This window comes from Drosophila suzukii, chromosome 3 (assembly GCF_043229965.1).
Source record: "Drosophila suzukii chromosome 3, CBGP_Dsuzu_IsoJpt1.0, whole genome shotgun sequence".
Taxonomy (NCBI): Eukaryota; Metazoa; Arthropoda; class Insecta; order Diptera; family Drosophilidae; genus Drosophila; species Drosophila suzukii.
Genome location: NC_092082.1, coordinates 10,639,439 through 10,657,205, shown reverse-complemented (window position 1 = coordinate 10,657,205; position 17,767 = coordinate 10,639,439). Strand labels below are relative to the sequence as shown.

The 17,767-nt window shown below is 42.0% G+C and overlaps 1 protein-coding gene across 8 annotated transcripts in view; it reads left to right on the top strand.

The window, feature by feature from the left end:
- Positions 1-17,767, top strand: part of Fhos (Formin homology 2 domain containing) — a 42,997-nt gene that overhangs the window by 5,088 nt on the left and 20,142 nt on the right. For 5 of the 8 annotated variants that reach the window (XR_010653959.2, XM_017078666.4, XM_017078662.4 and 2 more), the window contains exons 2-4: positions 1,608-1,658; positions 1,716-5,152; positions 5,687-5,768. Coding sequence is in view for 4 of the 8 variants with exons in the window: in XM_017078666.4 (XP_016934155.2) it covers positions 1,608-1,658; positions 1,716-5,152; positions 5,687-5,768 (3,570 nt within the window). In the remaining 4 variants the exon portion in view is untranslated. Of the gene's footprint in view, positions 1-1,607; positions 1,659-1,715; positions 5,153-5,686; positions 5,769-9,365; positions 9,534-17,767 lie in introns of those variants that run through there. The other 3 variants (XM_017078667.4, XR_010653961.2, XM_017078669.4) reach the window with 3 other exon arrangements.

Sequence of the window (17,767 nt, the reverse complement as noted above, 5' to 3'; positions counted from 1 at the left end):
AGAAGATCCATAGACCCATCCACACGATCATCCAGTCTCCTCCGGCTGAGTGTCTCCGTTTGCTTGTTTTGCACATTGTTGGCTATTTGTGTGTTTGGCATTCCATTTCACTGAGCGAAAACAATTAGCCGAGACTGTCTGTCTTTCTTCCGCACTCCCTCTCGCTCGCTCGCCAATTCTTCACATTGGGCGGGCGCTGGGAAATGTAATAATATTATTTTTTATTCCCGGATAGTTGTCATTTGCCGGGATTGGCGCCACTTGGAACAGGCCGTAGTTTAAGTGTTTTACATAGAGAAATTTCTCGAGGGGATTTTTAAGAGGAAATTCCACAACAATCATTTGAGTTCATAAAAGGTTAACTAAATGTTTAGTTATTTCAGAAGTTGTACTATTAAATTACTTTTTAATATTTAATGGTATATTAAAAGCGATTTCTTACCTATATATTTTACTATATATTCATAATATTAAAAACATAATCTTTAACATTATTTAAGGTCGATAGGTATACAAATGCTGGGTTCAACAGCATTTCATCTGTTCACTCAAGATAATTTGCAATAATTAGCCGAAATCGTTGGTGTTGCCAAAAATCTTTAAAACGGCGACACGAATTTTGCAACGTTAAATGGGTGTCGGATCTGCACAGATATAGTGGGTAAAGCCGTCAACCCACAGCCCCCCACGAACCACCCTGCGGTCCTCAATTGAGATAGGGCAAAGTGGTCGGGGCCCCCGCAATTTTCATTATAGCCGAGGGAAACTCAACGTGTCTCGATGGACGAGGGCAATCGTCTAATGCGCTGCGGCCGAGATTAGAAGGCAGATGTTGAAATAATCGAAATGAATCTGTTTACACGTCCAAATTAATTGAAAAGCGCGTGCAGCAGCGCCATTTAATTGAAAATGAAATAGACGCAGCAGCAGAAATCCCAAACCGAATCAGAGTAAAAATGCAATGGGCGAGTTCAAAGAGGCAGCGGTCCCAACCACAAATAGTCCATCGGGGAATCGGGGGCCCTGGGATTCTTTGGCATCCGATGGTGATGGTGATGTTGATGCTGCTGATGTGCTGAGGCTGCCGATGATGTTCCTCTGCGGCTGGCGATGACGATGATGAAATGCGTGCGAATAATTGTCGAGTGCACAGCCCATTGAGAAAATTCCCCTGGAAAATGGAGAAGGTGGTGGTGGTGGTGCACCAGGAGGGTGGTGGTGCACCAGGAGGGAAGGGGGTCAATGTGGGGCAGCACTTTGTTTTCGTCTTGTTTTGCTGGAGTCAATTGCCTTCGGACTCTTAGAGCGCCAATCAATCAAAGCCATGTGATTGCCCATCAGTTTCAATTTCTTTTGAATGAGTGCATGCAGATCTTGCCAGAAACCCCACGGATCACAATGAGCTATAAAGAAATCACTCACTCACTATTTGTTGGTGGAAATCACTGAGAGAATGAGTTTTAGTTTCAGATAAATTTAGATTTGCACAATCATCGATATCATTCATTTAAGAAATATGTTGGGGCCTATTTTAAAAGAAGGGAACCCCACTTTTCTGATGTATATTTAAATTTTTCAAAAAAATATTTGCTTTTCTGTTTTTTTAGACACCCTGGAAAACGAGCTTGGGAAGTTCCTATAAGCCTGGCAGCGCTTCGGTGCGTATCTCTAATATTTTACCAATTAACTGTCTAATTTTAATCTTTTACTTTTAGTACGGCACTTCTGGAGACTCCACATCGCGCTACACATCACTGGCCACTCCAAGCTCCTACAGACCCTCGTTTTCTGGAGGAACGTACCGCCTTAAAAGGGATCCACCACCACCAGCGACCACAACTACATCGACCGGCTATGTAAGTCGCTATGCAAAGACAGAACCCAAGGAAGCAGCTCCGACTGAGAGGAGCAGTCCCGTGAAGAGGTATACAGGTACTACTACAAGTTCCCTGGGAAAGTATGGACGATCTCGAGATCCCAGTCCGGTGGCCTTGGAGCACACAAATCGCAACAAATCCCGCGACCCGAGTCCTGTGATCGATAGCACCAGGAGTAAACTGGGATCCACATACCGTGGAGGTAACACCACCACCTCCAGTTCATCCTCCTCGGCCACCAGAAACGCCTACAACAGTCGCTATGGAGCGGCTTCTCGGATATCGGGAAATGGAAGTGCCCTATCATACTTGACCACCAGTGATTTTCATGCCAGAACTGCCAGCAGGGCCAAGGCCAGCAGGGAAAGGGAGAAGGAAAAGGAGAAGGAAAAGGAGGAGGAGGAGAAGCCCAAGGAAGTCTCCAATAGCAAGGATAAATCTCCAGAGAAAGCGGTAGAAAAACAACCAGCAAACGATGACGAAGCCAATGAATCTTTCATCACCATTTCCGTGGTGACCAGAGCCACTTCACCCACTCTGCCGGGCAGCACCACTGTTCAGAGAACCCGTCGCATTGATCCAGCTAAGACCATAGAGAAGACCATCCAAAGATCTACAAAGAGACGTGAGACAACAGACCAGGAGATTCAGTCAGATCGATTGGATGATTCCACACGATATCTTCGCTATAGCGCAGGCAGCAGCATTAGCTCGACTTATAGTCCGCATAGGGATAGGATAAGCAGTCTACGGTACAGTGCCAGTCCTTTGAACAGTTCAGGATCTGGAAAGTCCAGTTCAATGGGTGAGGGAAAACAGATTCAGGCAATCCCAGAGGTTGTATCTCCAGCTAGGACCAATGGCTCTGTGAGTTCAGCAAAATCATCAGAAGCTTTATCCCCGCCAAGGTCAAATGGATCTGTGGGTTCGGGGAAATCAAATGAGGCCCTATCTCCAGCCAGAAGTAATGGGTCTCCTAACTCATCGTCAAAGTCTCCAGAAGCCGTATCCCCGCCTAGAACAAATGGATCCTCCTCAAAGTCCACGAAGTCCAAGCTTTCACCACCAAAGGCAATACGCTTAAACTCCAGGCAATCTTCAGTGGAAAATCTGGTCAACAAACCACCTGCACCACCTAGCAAGGCGGACTCACCCACCAAGACCTGCAGTTCCAGTTCGGGAAGTTCGGCGGTCAAATGGCCCAATAAGGATTTCCGCAAGTCCTCTCTAAATGTGGGTCCTACGGATAGGCCTCGAAAATCCCGAACTCCCAGCAGTGGTGGAGAATCCGAGGATCTGCCCAATGGCAGTAGCCTAGAAAGATCTCCAAGTGCTGGGTCCGAGGGAAGTCTAGCCTCTGCTTCCTCGAAGAAATCCACCAAATTAAGCAATGGCAAGGTGCCAGGAAGTCCAAAGCCAAAGAGTCACAAATCCTGCAGTGAAACCACCACTGGCAATTCATCCTCGACCACTGCCTCCGCTTCGGACAGCGAGCAGCGGGTCAAAACTGTGAAAAAGCAGGCCAAAAAGAAGAGCACCAAAGAAGGCGGTGCAGGCAAGGTCGTCGCCGCCGCCCACAAGCCAAATAGCACCACTGAATCACCCTCCGCCGAGGTTGAAGTGGTGCCAGCGACACAGACAAGACTGAAGAAGCTATCGGCGGTATCGAATTTTTTCGCCAGCCGTCAGCAAGACGCAAATAACGAGCCGATCTTCCTCGAAAGCTCAGAGAGCTCGGGCGAACCGGAGGCTCTTTCGCTGCCCGTGATCTCGGGCATATCGGCCATCTCGAAGATCTCGAAAATCTCGGGGATCAGTCTGACTACAGATTTGCGAACGAACGAACCGCGAACGACGCCATCGAGCGAAGCGAAACCCTCACCCCCAACGAATTCCCAGAGTTCGAGCACACGGTGTCCACGAGAAAGCTCTACGGGAACGGGAACGGGAACCAGGTTACCCACCAGCACGGTTAGCACTACACAGGACACGAGTCTTACCACCACCACCGCCAGTTTAACCACCTCCGAGCAGGACGATCCCAGTTGGTGGCAGGATACCAGCTTGCAGATAAACACGGCCTCTGCTTTGGATCAAAATAATCGAGGAGAGATGCCTCCTTATAGGTTAAGACACATTGATTCTGGGGAGGAGCAGGCCTGGTGGCTGCGACAGGATGAGAACGGCGATGATGATGACACTTTAGCGGAGGAGACCCTTAATACCCTAGATGACGATGCCCAGGAGCCGAGCAAGGCCACCTGGTGGAGTCAGGAGGATCAGGAGGACTCCAGCAGTCAGGTGAAGCTGATGCCCAGGAGCAGGATAACGCCAGAGAAGGATGCCTGGTGGCTGCAGGAGGAAGAGGAGGCTCAGGAATCTCCCAGGGAGAATGGCGATCTTAACAACAACAATAGTGAACCCCATGTGGAGGTGACCCTAAGATTACCCTCGCATGGCAGCCAACGGAGCTCGAAGGGTAGTGCTTCCAAAAGTGGAGCTAATTCCAAGAGTGGTGGCTCCAATCCCTGGTGGCTATCCGGACCCGCTAGAAAGATGTTCAATGTACAGCGCGTGGAGTCCGGCGAAAGAGCCTGGTGGCAGGACGAGGCACCCGAGGAGCCACCTCCGCAGGAAAAAGAGAACGAACCACCGCCAGTGAAGCCACCCACTCCTCCACCGCGAATCATCAAGCATTGGGAGTCCGGGGAGCGAGCCTGGTGGCTGCAGGAGGATACGGAGAGCACTAAGCCTCCACCTCAGCAGCCCAGCAGTGATGATGAGGAGCAGCCAGGTGTGGTCTCCAGGGATGAAGTGGATCTGCGACTGGCACCACCACCCACACTGGCATCCCAGGAGCTGAGCACCTCCTTCAATTTCAATGCCTACTCCGAGCGTCCACCGCCCCTGGGTCAGTGTGCCAGTCCCGTGCGCTGCCCCTCGCCCTATGACAACATTCCAAGGTCGCAAGTGCAGGAGCCACCACCCCAACAACAACCCACTCCCACTTTGACCACCCTGCAGCCACGATTCTCACCGCAAAATCGGCGGGCCGGCGAAAAGCTCTTCATCTCGCGGCATCAAAACATCGACGAGTTACTGGGAGGGGCTTGTCGTCCCCTCAGTCCGCTCTTCTACGGGAACTCCAATCCCACCGAGGCTGAGTTGACCCCCTTGGCCAGCAAGAACATGTTCCTGCTCGAGGAGGTGACCCCCGACCAGGTGCGGATTCACGACAGCACTGCCCAACTACCGGTCATCCAACGAATGCAACGGTGAGTTCGGATATAGTTTTTTTTAGTCCCTATGAGTTCGGATGTGTTTTTTTTATATATCCTGATATATAATAGTCAAGGTTAATTCAAGTCGGATTTATTAATAACGCATAAAAGGTTATTTATTATCAATTTTTTTTAAGAATCTAGGAATTTGTTTACTCGTGCTATATTTTACCTTTAACTAAATATCTTTTTAATAATCGTATAAGCTTAAGTGCTTAAAATATTTGTTATGATCTTAAAAAATGCTCAGGAAACAGTTTTTTAGTAAATAGGAAAACCTAAATGTCAATGTATCTATAGTATTTTTGTCAACTTACAAGGTTAATAGTAAATAGATACTAATTCCTTCAGGTGAAATTTTTTGGCACCCACCTCTGAGAGGAATACTTAGATATAGGAAAACTCATCACAGATATAAGTTCGGGAAAATAATGACGAAGAAAAAGCTTTCAGAGAGAGCTTTTCCGTTTGTTGTGTGGTGAATTTGCTCAACATGTGGTTGTTAATCTCTGTCTTTTGATCTTGCAGCGATGTCGAGTGGTTGGAGAATGGTAGCAGCTTTTACGAGCCACCCAAACAACAACATCAACATCAACAGCAACAACGCAGGGTAAGTGTCCAACCACCCAACCACCAGCCCCTTGGAATCCCCCAATTTCAGAATAGACTGCAAGCGTTTTGGCAGCCTGCCCGACTTGTTGCGTTATATCGACTGCCGCCCACACTTTAGTTTATTTATACCGATACCCTCTGTTGGAGGAGTACATATTCCATAGGGCATTTTAGTACTCCAGGCATTACGTATTTTATTGACTGCCCTAAACATAATCATGTTAAATTATCCAAAACTTACGATTAATATAAGGAGTATATATATTTTATTGGACTTACTTAAATATTATAAATTGATAATGAAGATAGGATTATAATACTTTCCGAGCTATGTATAGGTTCTCATTCTGATTATGTTTTGACAACTCACAAAACTTTCTCTGAAAGCTACACCTTCATTTCCTATAGGAAATATATTCCCAAGATTTAATTACTCAGCGACCTCGCTTATCGGCAGATGTATTGATAAGGCCGAAGGACCCACTCCCCTCGTACCTTTCACTTATCGCAGAACTTTTGACACTCACCGCCCCGTATCGCTTACCTGCAGCTGGGCGTTCGATTTAAAGACCTGGAATGACAAAGGGCCAACCAGGGCGAGCCGAGGTGCGCACCCACACTTAATTGTGTGCGGTGGTGCGGTGGTGCAGTGGTGCAGTTATCACCTCCGGCATCGCCAGCCAGATTCGGTCTTGAGTGACAGCCCTCAAGTGGCTGTGGCAGTCGAGGGGTCGCCGGTCTGTGACTCAGCCGCGGTTCGCAGGCTCTGTGGTATTCTGAAAATAAGAAAAATCACAAACAATAAGAACTCTGTAAGCAAGTAGTCGACTAAGCGATACCTATAGTTGGTAAATTTTTAAGTGCATACGAAAAAAAATGTTACTGTTTAACTTTTGTTTCACTTAAGATCCCAAAAATACCATATGAAACATGCTTAATAAACCAATCTCCTCCAATTTAATATTATTTTGACTTAGGTAATCTTAAGTTAAAAGTGCCTATTAGAGGAATCATAGCCTGCAGTTCCCTTGATAATCATTTATTGGTTTAAAGTGCTACCCCTAGACTTCATATACCTCTGTAATACCATTGAAAACCGAGTGTAAATGCAAATACAACAAAGTGCAGCGACGTCAGAACAAAATGCGGAACAGTAAAGAGAATAAAAACATGAGCACACAAATTTTATCTTAATTACATTCAGACTGCGGTTTTGGGGCTTCCTTCCCCGGATTCGGATGGCGGATCCAGATCCAGAGTCGCGCTCCAGTTTGATGGCCAACAAAATAACAACACATATTAACACCAACAAGGTCTGGGGAACGAGAACAACTCTCGGCTAAATGGGTCATAATGCAATTAACATGGACATAAAGCCAAATCAAGGCGGAAAGAAGTCGCTGCCAGAGTGATAACTGTAAAAATATATTCGAGCGAGGGGCAAATTTCGATTGCAAATATTTGTTTATTCATCTCGCTCCTTATGTACAGAATACATTAAAGCAATTGTTGACTTTGTGCTGCCAAATGTGGTCATAAAAAGCGTTGCCGAACATTAAAAATCGAAAGTCCATTCAACTCGCCATAAAAAATTGCCTACGGAGATTCCCTAGAAAAGCTCTGTGTTCTCACCTCTGAACCCAAATGAGTCGCGAACCAAAAATAGCAAATGGCAATGATGCGTGAAACCAAAGCAAAAGCACAAGCAGAAATTACCCAAATTACATTATAAGAGACATTTAGTTTCATTTATCGCAGCTGCGAAAAAATAAACAAATGAACACATCAAAAACATTGCGACGATCTGCGGATGACTCAGGTTTACGAAGACCCCCTTCTCCTACGGATGCTGTCTTGGTTTTTTTTCAAGGCGATTGTGGTGTTTTCAACCAGAGACAACTATATTATCAGTTCTTGTACTGTTTTTATGGGGCTTACTCACTTTTAAAGCTTGAACCGTCGTTTGATAATGAGGGGGTATTGTCTAAGCGACTGGCGGGTTTTATGGGACTTGGGAAAATCCGGAGTTGTGGAGTTAGATAAAATGGGTAGGGTTTTGTTTTCGGGGAACCGAATTACCTATGTATTGTGTGATACAAATGTATTCTATCAATACCCAATCTTAAAATTTAAGAAAAAATTTTAAAAAGTACTTATAAAAGTACTTAATCACGATATGATCTCTCTAAATGTGTCTAATTAGGTATAATGTTGAGTAAAATATTTCAATAAACAATTTGCTGAGATATTTACTACTTTGATTCCTTGGCATAACCATTGGCATTTCCCACTATCGACTTGCAATTAAGTACCACGATTAGTAGGCCACCTCCCCCACCGGTTTTCCTCCCTAGGCACTTGTAAATCTGCTGCCTGCACCCAAAATTCATTGCCCGTAATCGAAACCTTGCAACCACACACCCACCGCCAAAAGTCAGCGCCCATCGAGCAGCGGGAGAGCTGCAGTGCCTGCATAAAGCCCGGCTAATGATAGGCTAACGCTCCATCAACGATAACGCCAAATTGTGGCACACGCGCTGCCCGCCGAGCTATTTTTAGGACGCATGGGGAGCACTTGCAAGTTGCATTGCGCACTGCGAGAAAAAGCCTTAAAAGAATTAAAGAAAATTAAATACCACTCAAAAATGTTGTTAAAGTACTTCTTATCCTAAACTCATTTTAACAGGACCATTTTCTCTACATCCTCTTGATAAAATGTATAGTGATTAGAAAAACATCTTCCTAACTTTCTTGAAACATTTTATTTTATTTTTCTCAAAGGAATGTTGTTTTATGTAGTTACACATTGTTTTTTGTAGTGCATGTTCAATTAGAGAGGCAAACACCTAGTACCCACAATGTTGCAGACACTTACCTGACCACACTCACACACGCGTTAAACACGCTGAAAACACGCCAAACTCACCACGCTCGCAACCTGCCCCAAGTTCCTTACGTCTTGGCGTCTTACGAGTTCCATACGTAAAACACCATACGAGATATAGTAAGATAAACCACGGTGGGCTTCATCTCGTATTTGGTTGGTAAAATAGAAATATTAAAAAAAATATATGTTTTCATCTTTTTTAATGTGGCTCCTTTCAACCACGTCAGAAGGATAGGGACCGGTAAAAATATTATTCTAACTTGGGTATGTCCTTGTATACATTTTTTTCCACTTTTACTGATGGTACTTGGGAAATTAAACTTGACAACCAGTTTTCTCATTTATGAATCCCTTGAATATATCTTTCTCTATTGTTTACCTTTAAAACCGTGTTCATATGGTTTTCAAATATTTTCATCCGCCCTGTTGTCCAGAAGCAATGTTGGTTCTGTGTTGGCCATTTTAGGGGAAGTGTCTGAACTAAGTAACATTGTACTAAAAAAATTAAAGTGTATTGTTTTCAAATACCCTGTGCAGCCCACTGTGCCTAGTCTTTTTGTACCTGAGAGTCTAGTCTTACGTAGTGGTCGCTCTCTCTCTTACGCGGTCTCTCCCTCTCTCTCTCTCTCGACCGCTTCTTCTTGCACTTTTGGCGCTGCCTTCTACTTGCTCCAACGTCTTTTTTGAGGCTTTTCAGTTGCCCTGCGAACGCGCTCAAGTTCAGTCGCTTTTTGGATTTGAAAAACCACCGGTGGAGTGGAGATACAAAACAAACTTCGCTCAGCTGCGCGCGCCGCGTTCCCCTGTGTTTGTGTTGTTGTTGTTGTGGGCAACGCTTATAATATATTTAAACTGCCTCAGTTGCTACAACAATCGGTAATTGGAAATGCTAAACAAAACCCCAGTGATTAGGCCAAACGAAAACGAAACGGCGATAATTGTGCGAAACGAATTGTGAAAGAGGCGGAAACATCGTTAATAATAAGCAGCCAACTAGCCCACATATGATTGCAATTTGCCTTAAAGATTATTGATTTTCGGCGAGTCACTGTGTCAGTGTCAATGGACAACATAATCCGATAGATTCGTCTTAATTGGGGCTCCACTGTGGGCGCCACTTCACAGCGGAGCTCGAAACACGGCTCTTTGGTTCAGTGTCAAAAGTTCTTCAGTTCGGGAAACAGCTGTCTCACCATACAATATATAGTATTGGTTCCATCTCGTTCTGTCTTGAACTTCCTTTGGTTTACTGGATAGGGACAACACCAACTCACACCTATTGAGGATCTGTCCCTGCGAGCAAGAAGAAGAGGCAGGCACATAGCAAATAGTGGTAGTAAAAATTGAAATATACAAAAAATACGAAAAAAAAGAGAGATACCAAGAGAGAGAGGGAAGCGCAAAGCCCAAAACCGGAATTGTGCAAATAAATCTCGATATAAGTCGAGGTCCCAGGCTTCTTTCTTCTGCTTTGGTTCGTTTTCCGCAAGGAAGCAAATCTACGGCGAAGATTTTGGCAAATTACGAGCTGGGAAATATTGTTTATTTTCGACCATTAACGGAAATTGCCCCCAAAGGCGATAAATGATCGTGCTTTCTTTTTCTTTCTCCATAAGTACTCTCCATAAGTACCCCGGCATTAGTAAATGCATTGCCATCTGTCACCTGGTAACCCACAAATTATTGACAGCAAATTAGTTTCATTGTAGTGCTCCACATACCAGACCCTCGACTGCCGCTCAATTAGACCTGATTGCATTATATTACACTACACTCTATATACACACTCGTAGAATCAGGCACATGACCAACTCAACTTTAACTAACCCAGCCAGCACTAAAACATACTCTAGTTCTTCTCCTTCAACGTCTGCTCTTCTGCTGTTTAGCATTTATTTGCTTTTTAATATGCAAATAAAGAATGCTATGGAATTTATTATGGCGAAACAGAATAAGTTAATTCAGTTAGCTCTATCTTCTGTGCAAAAAAAAAAAACGCTGAAATAAAATAAAAGAGCAGCTGTGCGAGGGGGTCGGCGGGGGTGAGCAAACCCCATTTCAACGCGGTTAGTGCGCTAAGTACGAAGTACAACACAAGAGCTTATATTTAGTTATAGACACAAGCATGGCAAATTACAGTCTATTGTGAAATTCTGTGGACTGATTTGGCAAAGAGACGTGCGAAAATTCGCAATGGGAAGATGGGAATTTAGAACAAAGATTAGATGTAAGATCATTTTAGTAATTGTGTTTAGTTTTCTTAAGGTAAAAATGGTGTTGTGACTTCCATTATAATATTTTTAGCAATATTGTAGCACCTTCAGTAGTATTTTTATTAAAAACATGTCTTTATTCTTATGTATTATGAACGATTCCTACTAATTCTATTTATTAAAGGCAGTTTTTATAAATAATACCAGTTTTATTATAAATATCTCCACTTTGCACTTCGTTACATTAAAAAAACTGAACCAATTATCGTATCTATTGTTCCAAAAGTGGTAGTTTCTTGCCAAAAAAACCGGTGGCATACTTGACGCACCCACTGTGCCGGGACCGTCGTAAACGTAGTTACGATTTTAATTATCTGCCGGCGTAATCTGCCAGCTCCGACGTCGACCGCCTGTTGACGTGCCAACCGCGAGACACTTCAGATTTTAGCCAGGGTTTTTCTACTCCATCTTCGGCGACTTTTCACTCTTTGCTCTGGTTTTTTTTAGCTTCTTCGCGCTGCATTCGCTAATCCAATTTTTTTAATTGTGCTGCCGCAAGAAGAAGAGAGCGAACACCATCCAGCACTTAGTCTTAAAGACAGCAACAAAAAAAAAACCATCTTAAGCAGCAGGAAAAGCCCGCCATCATACCTACATATATATATCTCACTGTCTTCCGTCTGCCTTCCTGCCATTTCTTGGGTTTATTTTTTCAAGCATTTCGCTTAGTTTATGCGTTATCTTTTAGCGCTTATCTGGCTACCGAGTTGAAGTCGTTGGCTGACTATGCAAAGTCAAGGTGAACTCAGGTGTGTTTTTCTCTTTCTTTCTCGGGGAGGGGGGGTTGGGCATCTAATTCGCCTTAACCACTGACAGCTAATTATAATTCTCAACTTAATGCCAAATTAAGTCGAGTGACGAACCGCGATTATATGATCTGTAATCGGCTTTGGCCGACAGCCATCGTTTAATTGCGTGGGAAATTCGTCTTTGGGCTTATGTAAAACTCCTATTCGACTATTATCTGGCTGTTGAAAAACTCATTCAGCTCATTAACTAACAATCAAGTTTGCAGACAAAGCGCATTAGTGAGTAATTCCCTCTTTTTTTGGCATTTTAACCCTCCATTGTACATACGAATATTTGTGATAGATGTGTGTTGTTTTGTTGGCCGATAAAACGTTGGCCAAACAACGAAAGTGTTGCTGGTGCTGCAACCGCACCCCGAAAAATGGTAAAAAGTGTTGCTTGGCTGTCGGTTTCTTTGGCTCTTGCTAAATGCTATATGCTATTGAGGTCAGTTGCTTAGTACACGCCACCAAAAGCACTCGCTAAACACACAGGCCTCCGCAGTTACATGCACATCAGCCTGGAAAATAAATAACCCATTAGCACGAAGGTCCGAGCTAAACTAAACTTTATTGATTTATTTGCCACCCTGCCTCGGTTTTTCTTCTCACTTTCATTGACATAGATTTAGCATGTATATTCTTTGAAAAGCTAGTGTTCTCTAGCATTGACATATTGCACTACAAAATATTTGCAGTCAAACTTGGCTGATGGCTCGTTTTTGGGTCAAGGGCTGCAAAAATTTCATGTTATATGAATTTTTTTTGCTTGGTCTAAGAACATAAATAATTCTAAGAAGCAACTAAAGTATGGAGAAGAGTGAAAAATGATTAAAGACCTATTACTAACACAGTGTTTACAAAGTATTAGTCTCGGGAATTTGAAATAACAAATGAAAAACCATATAACAAACCTTGTAAATAATAGAAATGTGAAATTAAGTAAAAAATGGCAAATAATATTATTTATCAAATCAAATTAAAATATTTAGAGTTGTTTTATGACTTATAATATTATCTCTCTTCCATAAATCACAGCCTTACATTTTTTAATAATTTGAGAAGTGAAAACTAGTGACTTTCCTATCGCTAGATACCATCAAACCTTCTCTTTCCATTATAAAAGCTGTCAGTTTCAGTTGCACTAAACAAACATTCCGATGTAAATCAAACACTTTATTTTCCCTTTTACTTTGAAGACCCAACTCAATTAGTTTTCGCCCCCGTACCATTTGTCCAGCTCTAATGAAGTGATAACTTTTCGTTGGGCGGGCTTATCAACGAAGTTCAACAAATTTTCAGTGATTTTTATCACAGGCTCTAACCTCTTCTCAACGGCTTTGAATGGTGCCCATAAAATCCAATACTCGGTTTCGGTTGGTGCACCCGTGTTGCATGGCACCCAAAGGGTTCATAAAATGCAAAGTGGTTTGATTGTGCGATCATAAAAAAGTTTATGGCAAGAAAAACGTCTATAAAAGCAATTAACAGAAACAAGCTGGACTCGTGTAAAGTCGTATTTTCTGCCTCTGGAGCACGGGTCTTTTGCAAGGGATCGTTTTGCCTTGAATTGATTTGCTTTGGCTTGAGGTTGCGGGGAAACAATTTGCGGTTTTGTACCTCGCAGAATGTTTATAAATAAAAAAGTGATTACAGCATCGCGTTCAGGTTATTGGGAAATATAACGACCTTGATTGTGATTGTGTTGTAAGTTGAAGAAGGCGGACCTCAGCTCTTTATACATTTCTTCCAATCAATACTATAATAAGGCGGCATTTGAAATTGCATTTCGAATCAATCAACCTCAACTTGACCTTGCCCCGTCGCCACAAACCCCATAATTTAACACTCAAACTAAGTTGGGGTCTGGAATGGCATGGCTGGCACTCCCCCGAATCGCAAGATAACCGAAAAACCATCATCAATTTATCAAGCGTGTGCAACATTTAAACGGGATGGTTGCATGAAATCTGCATAAAATTAATACGGGGCTTGTTGATTTTTCACTCCTCCTTTTCGATAAATTTATATTCGCCTGCAACGTGAGTCGTCAATGTGATTTATGCTGGAAAATGCAAGGCTCTTCGTCTCTTTTTTTTGTACCTGTCTTGGCAGATGCAATCGGCAAACAAATGAAAAAAAAACCCAAAATAAAAAATATATACGTATGTTCAAATACAAAAATTTGTGTGTAAGCAATTTATCATGGCTAAAGTGAAAACACGTCCGAAGACGAAGAAGAAGATGCCGAGATAAAGCGCATTGTTTATTAGACTATAAAATGATGGCTGAGACTCGGCTTGGCGTCGCTCATTAGGCCGAGAAATTATAAAAAAATCAAATAAAAGCCGGAGCTGTCGCTTTAATAATGTTATTCAAATGGGATGAGCTGTTGAGTGAAAAGAGCTCATAAAGAAAATTGGGCATAAGCCATGACTAAACACGTTGGGCACACAGCCTCGGCTATTTACTTTCCATTCATCATCAGCTGGGCAGAACATCAGGGCAAACATCCGTCGCACGGGGCGTATGATTAACGTTTCAGTGGGTCTTTTGGTTTTGTCATAGCATAAATCTCTGGAGCAGGGTTTTCAATTCCCCTAACCCTATCTGATCAAAATAAATTAATTAGACCATCTTACGAAACCAACCGAAATTCTTTTAACATTCCAATGCATCAGTTTTAGCTGGTGTTAAGTCAAATGTTATATCGAAAAATTCCAAATATTCATGTTGTTGGAGTCAACATAAAAATAACATAGAAATATCGAATTTTTTTTAGTGTTGACCTAAATTCGAGCAAAAAATTGTCGCAGCTGAGAGCAGAAGATGCCGAAACTGGGCCACTTACACTGTCTATCCCTCCATTCCTCTCTCCCTTTTGGCCAAAAAGTATTTTAACTTTATTATTATAATGATTGTTGCTGCCATTTGTTGTCATTTGCATTGCATAACCATCAAAATCGTGGCCAAGTTATTTCGCTGCACTCAAAATATTAGTCACGCACTCACACAGACCAGCAAATTAGTAGAGCAAATGAAAATCCACATAAAAGATATATGTATAAGCGATCTATCTGTATAAATATATCTAAAGAGTATTGTGTGTATTTCAGTCTGCAGATATTTTGTAAGAATTCATGTCGCCTGCATTTCAAAAATAACCGCAAGATGGAAATGGACCTGTGAACCGGGCCACATCGTTATATGACACATGCTAGTGTAAAGGGAACCCCGATAAGGGTGATCTATCAAAGTGACAAAATGTTCAACACGAAGATTCTGTCATTTCTTATGTCAGATCTCAGGGAAAACTCACGTTCGAGATGCATTCCTTTCAGGTAGATCAGAAGATGCCTTTGATAGCGCGTAATTTGGGGTAAGAGAGATCTCGAAACGACTTTCCCACGTAACACATAAAACACTTATCTGACCAAATGAGGCATATAAATTACAGAACAACTCACATTACATTCGTAGGAATGAGGCTTTTATCTTGGGCAGTTATCTGAAGTTTACCATTGTATTAGGCTCAATGCTAATTTCTAAGATGTTTTCGACTGAACCCCCATAGTAAGTATTAACTAGAGATATAATCGCAAGTGTTATATGTACAGGAGGCATGTCCAATTAATAAAATATAGCTTTCAACAAAGGAATTCATTTATTTAAATCTGATAATCCCAGAAATTAATTTTAAAATGTTCAAGCCTGTGAGAATGTTTTTCTAAATGATTCTTGTCTGACCCCTTTCGATAAATTTTATTCTGACACTTTCATCTTCTTTTCTTTTGTGCAGTATACATACATAATTTAAATTTCTTGTGTTTATTTTCTTTAAATCACTTTCCTCCGTTCGAATGGCTACCGTTTCGATGCATTTTCCATGCACACTCGAGCTGGGAGAATAGACCACTTCTGACTTGACCCCAATCCCAGCTTTTTTCCCAACTCTTTGCCACGGGCAATTAACATATTGACACTTACGAATGGCACGGCTCCAGATGGTAAGCTGGGAATTTTCCAAATGAACACGCCGCCAGTGATTTCCTGGTCTTAGTAGTGTCGCCTCGCCATTTCCGTTCTGTGGGTCTTATGACAATTACAGGCGTCCAAAGGCGATTTGCTGGCATTGTTATAATTAACTGTGAAGAACCACCTTCCATAATGAGTTGGCATTCTTTCGACTTCGTCTTCAGCCGGGCATCCGTTGCATACGAAATAAGTTGGGGTTCTGGCCAATGTCCAACCTAAGAATTCAATAAATCAAGCGCACACGCACATTGTACCGCGGTATGCACGTGAGCCTGTCTTCCACCGATCTATGGTATTTGGGATTGGGTAACCGTACCCCCCGATCTTGGGCTCGTTCTGGCTGTCCGTCTTTCTTTTCGTCCCTCCTAATGTGTTCCAGTGTTTTCCTCAAACATTTAACCGTTTCAAGCACAAACGTGACACAATTTTCTGTCTCTGTGCGGTTCAAACTTGTTTGGGGTCCTATTACACTGGCCTACAAGTTTCTAGAAATTTTAAAAAAATTGCACATTGTATCTGATTTAAGGTACATGTTACATGAACTTAATGTTTAGAGAATCTCTTATAGTTTGGAGGTTCTTATTATATCCCCAAAGATGATACTTTCCTTTTGAACTTACAAAATATTTTTATTGAAAATAAATTGGCTTTTAAAATAGTAAAAATAAGTCTTAGTCTTTATAAGTATTTGAAAATATAATATTATTCTGATCGGGTTTCGTGTTGATCAGTGTTTAGTTCAGGTCTGAAGTTCCAGTTTCAAATCCATTCCCAGTTTCAGTCCCTGTGCCCAGGCCAATCATCGTTGTTTGCCGTGTTTTTTTTATTGGCAGCTGAAATTATTTTTAAATGCAGCCGCTTAACAATTTTATGTGTTGCAGTCTGTTAGCCAGTCCGCCTGTCAGTCATTCAGTCATTCAGTCAAGAGGTCAAACAACTTTTCTGATGATTGCCGGGGAACCCCAACCCTTTTCCCCCTCCTTCCACAAAAGCCACGCTCAAATTATTTGTTTACTTGCTCTGGGGTCTTGGAAAACGCATTTGGATTCGTTTTCTCCAGCACTCCGTTCCTACCGTGACAAATCGTCTTGGAATGTGGAACTGTTTCCATAAGCCCATACTAGTAGCATGGGTATATATATATATTCCTTTATTTTCTTGAATTTGTGTGGCCAAATATTTGCTGTTCAGCGAGGCATAGCCACAGCCAAAGTGGGAAGCTTTTTCAGCTGGTTTCCTCTTTTTTTGCGCATTCTGCGAACCCATTGAACCTATCCGGGTTTATGTCTTTATTAAGTAAGCGATAAGTATCGCAAATGCCTGTTTGATACGTACTTCAGTGGTGACCGAAACAAGCAATCGGATTGTTCAGTTCGTTGTTGACTATCTGATAAGTTCGAAACGCTAAAAGTACAAGCTCACTTAATTAATTTGTTTGACTTCTAGTGAACTTGAACTCGATCAAGTGTCATGTGTAAAATATCTAGATGGTTGTGAAATATTTAAGTGAGTAAAATAATAGGTTTGGAGATTATAAAACGAATTCATTTTAAGTGATACGCATGTCTAACTAAATTTCTTTTTTAAGCGTTTCATATAACATCATAGAGTATCATTAGAGTATCATGTTAAAATAAATGAGTGAGTGAAATAATTTATTAAATTCGTTGAAAATGGAAATATTCGAGTTTTTTGGCTCTTAGTCAGACCAGTTCAATTAGTTTTAATTAGGAAGTCAATTTAGTGGTTCGGTTTAAAAGTGGAGATATATGTAAAGGTGATAAAACTAATAATATATTTTAAGATCGAGGCAGCTTAAAAGTTATTGGGATTGGGGTGTTTTCAAAAATTATATAATATAATCAAATAATATTGATAAATGAAGCTCCTCAAAAAAAATGTATCTTAACTTCCTTAAAGACCTGAACTGCATCAATGTCAATGCTCCTTTGGGATCATCGTGATCATCTGGCGATATTTAGTGGATCATGGGGAAATTGCCGTGGGTACGACT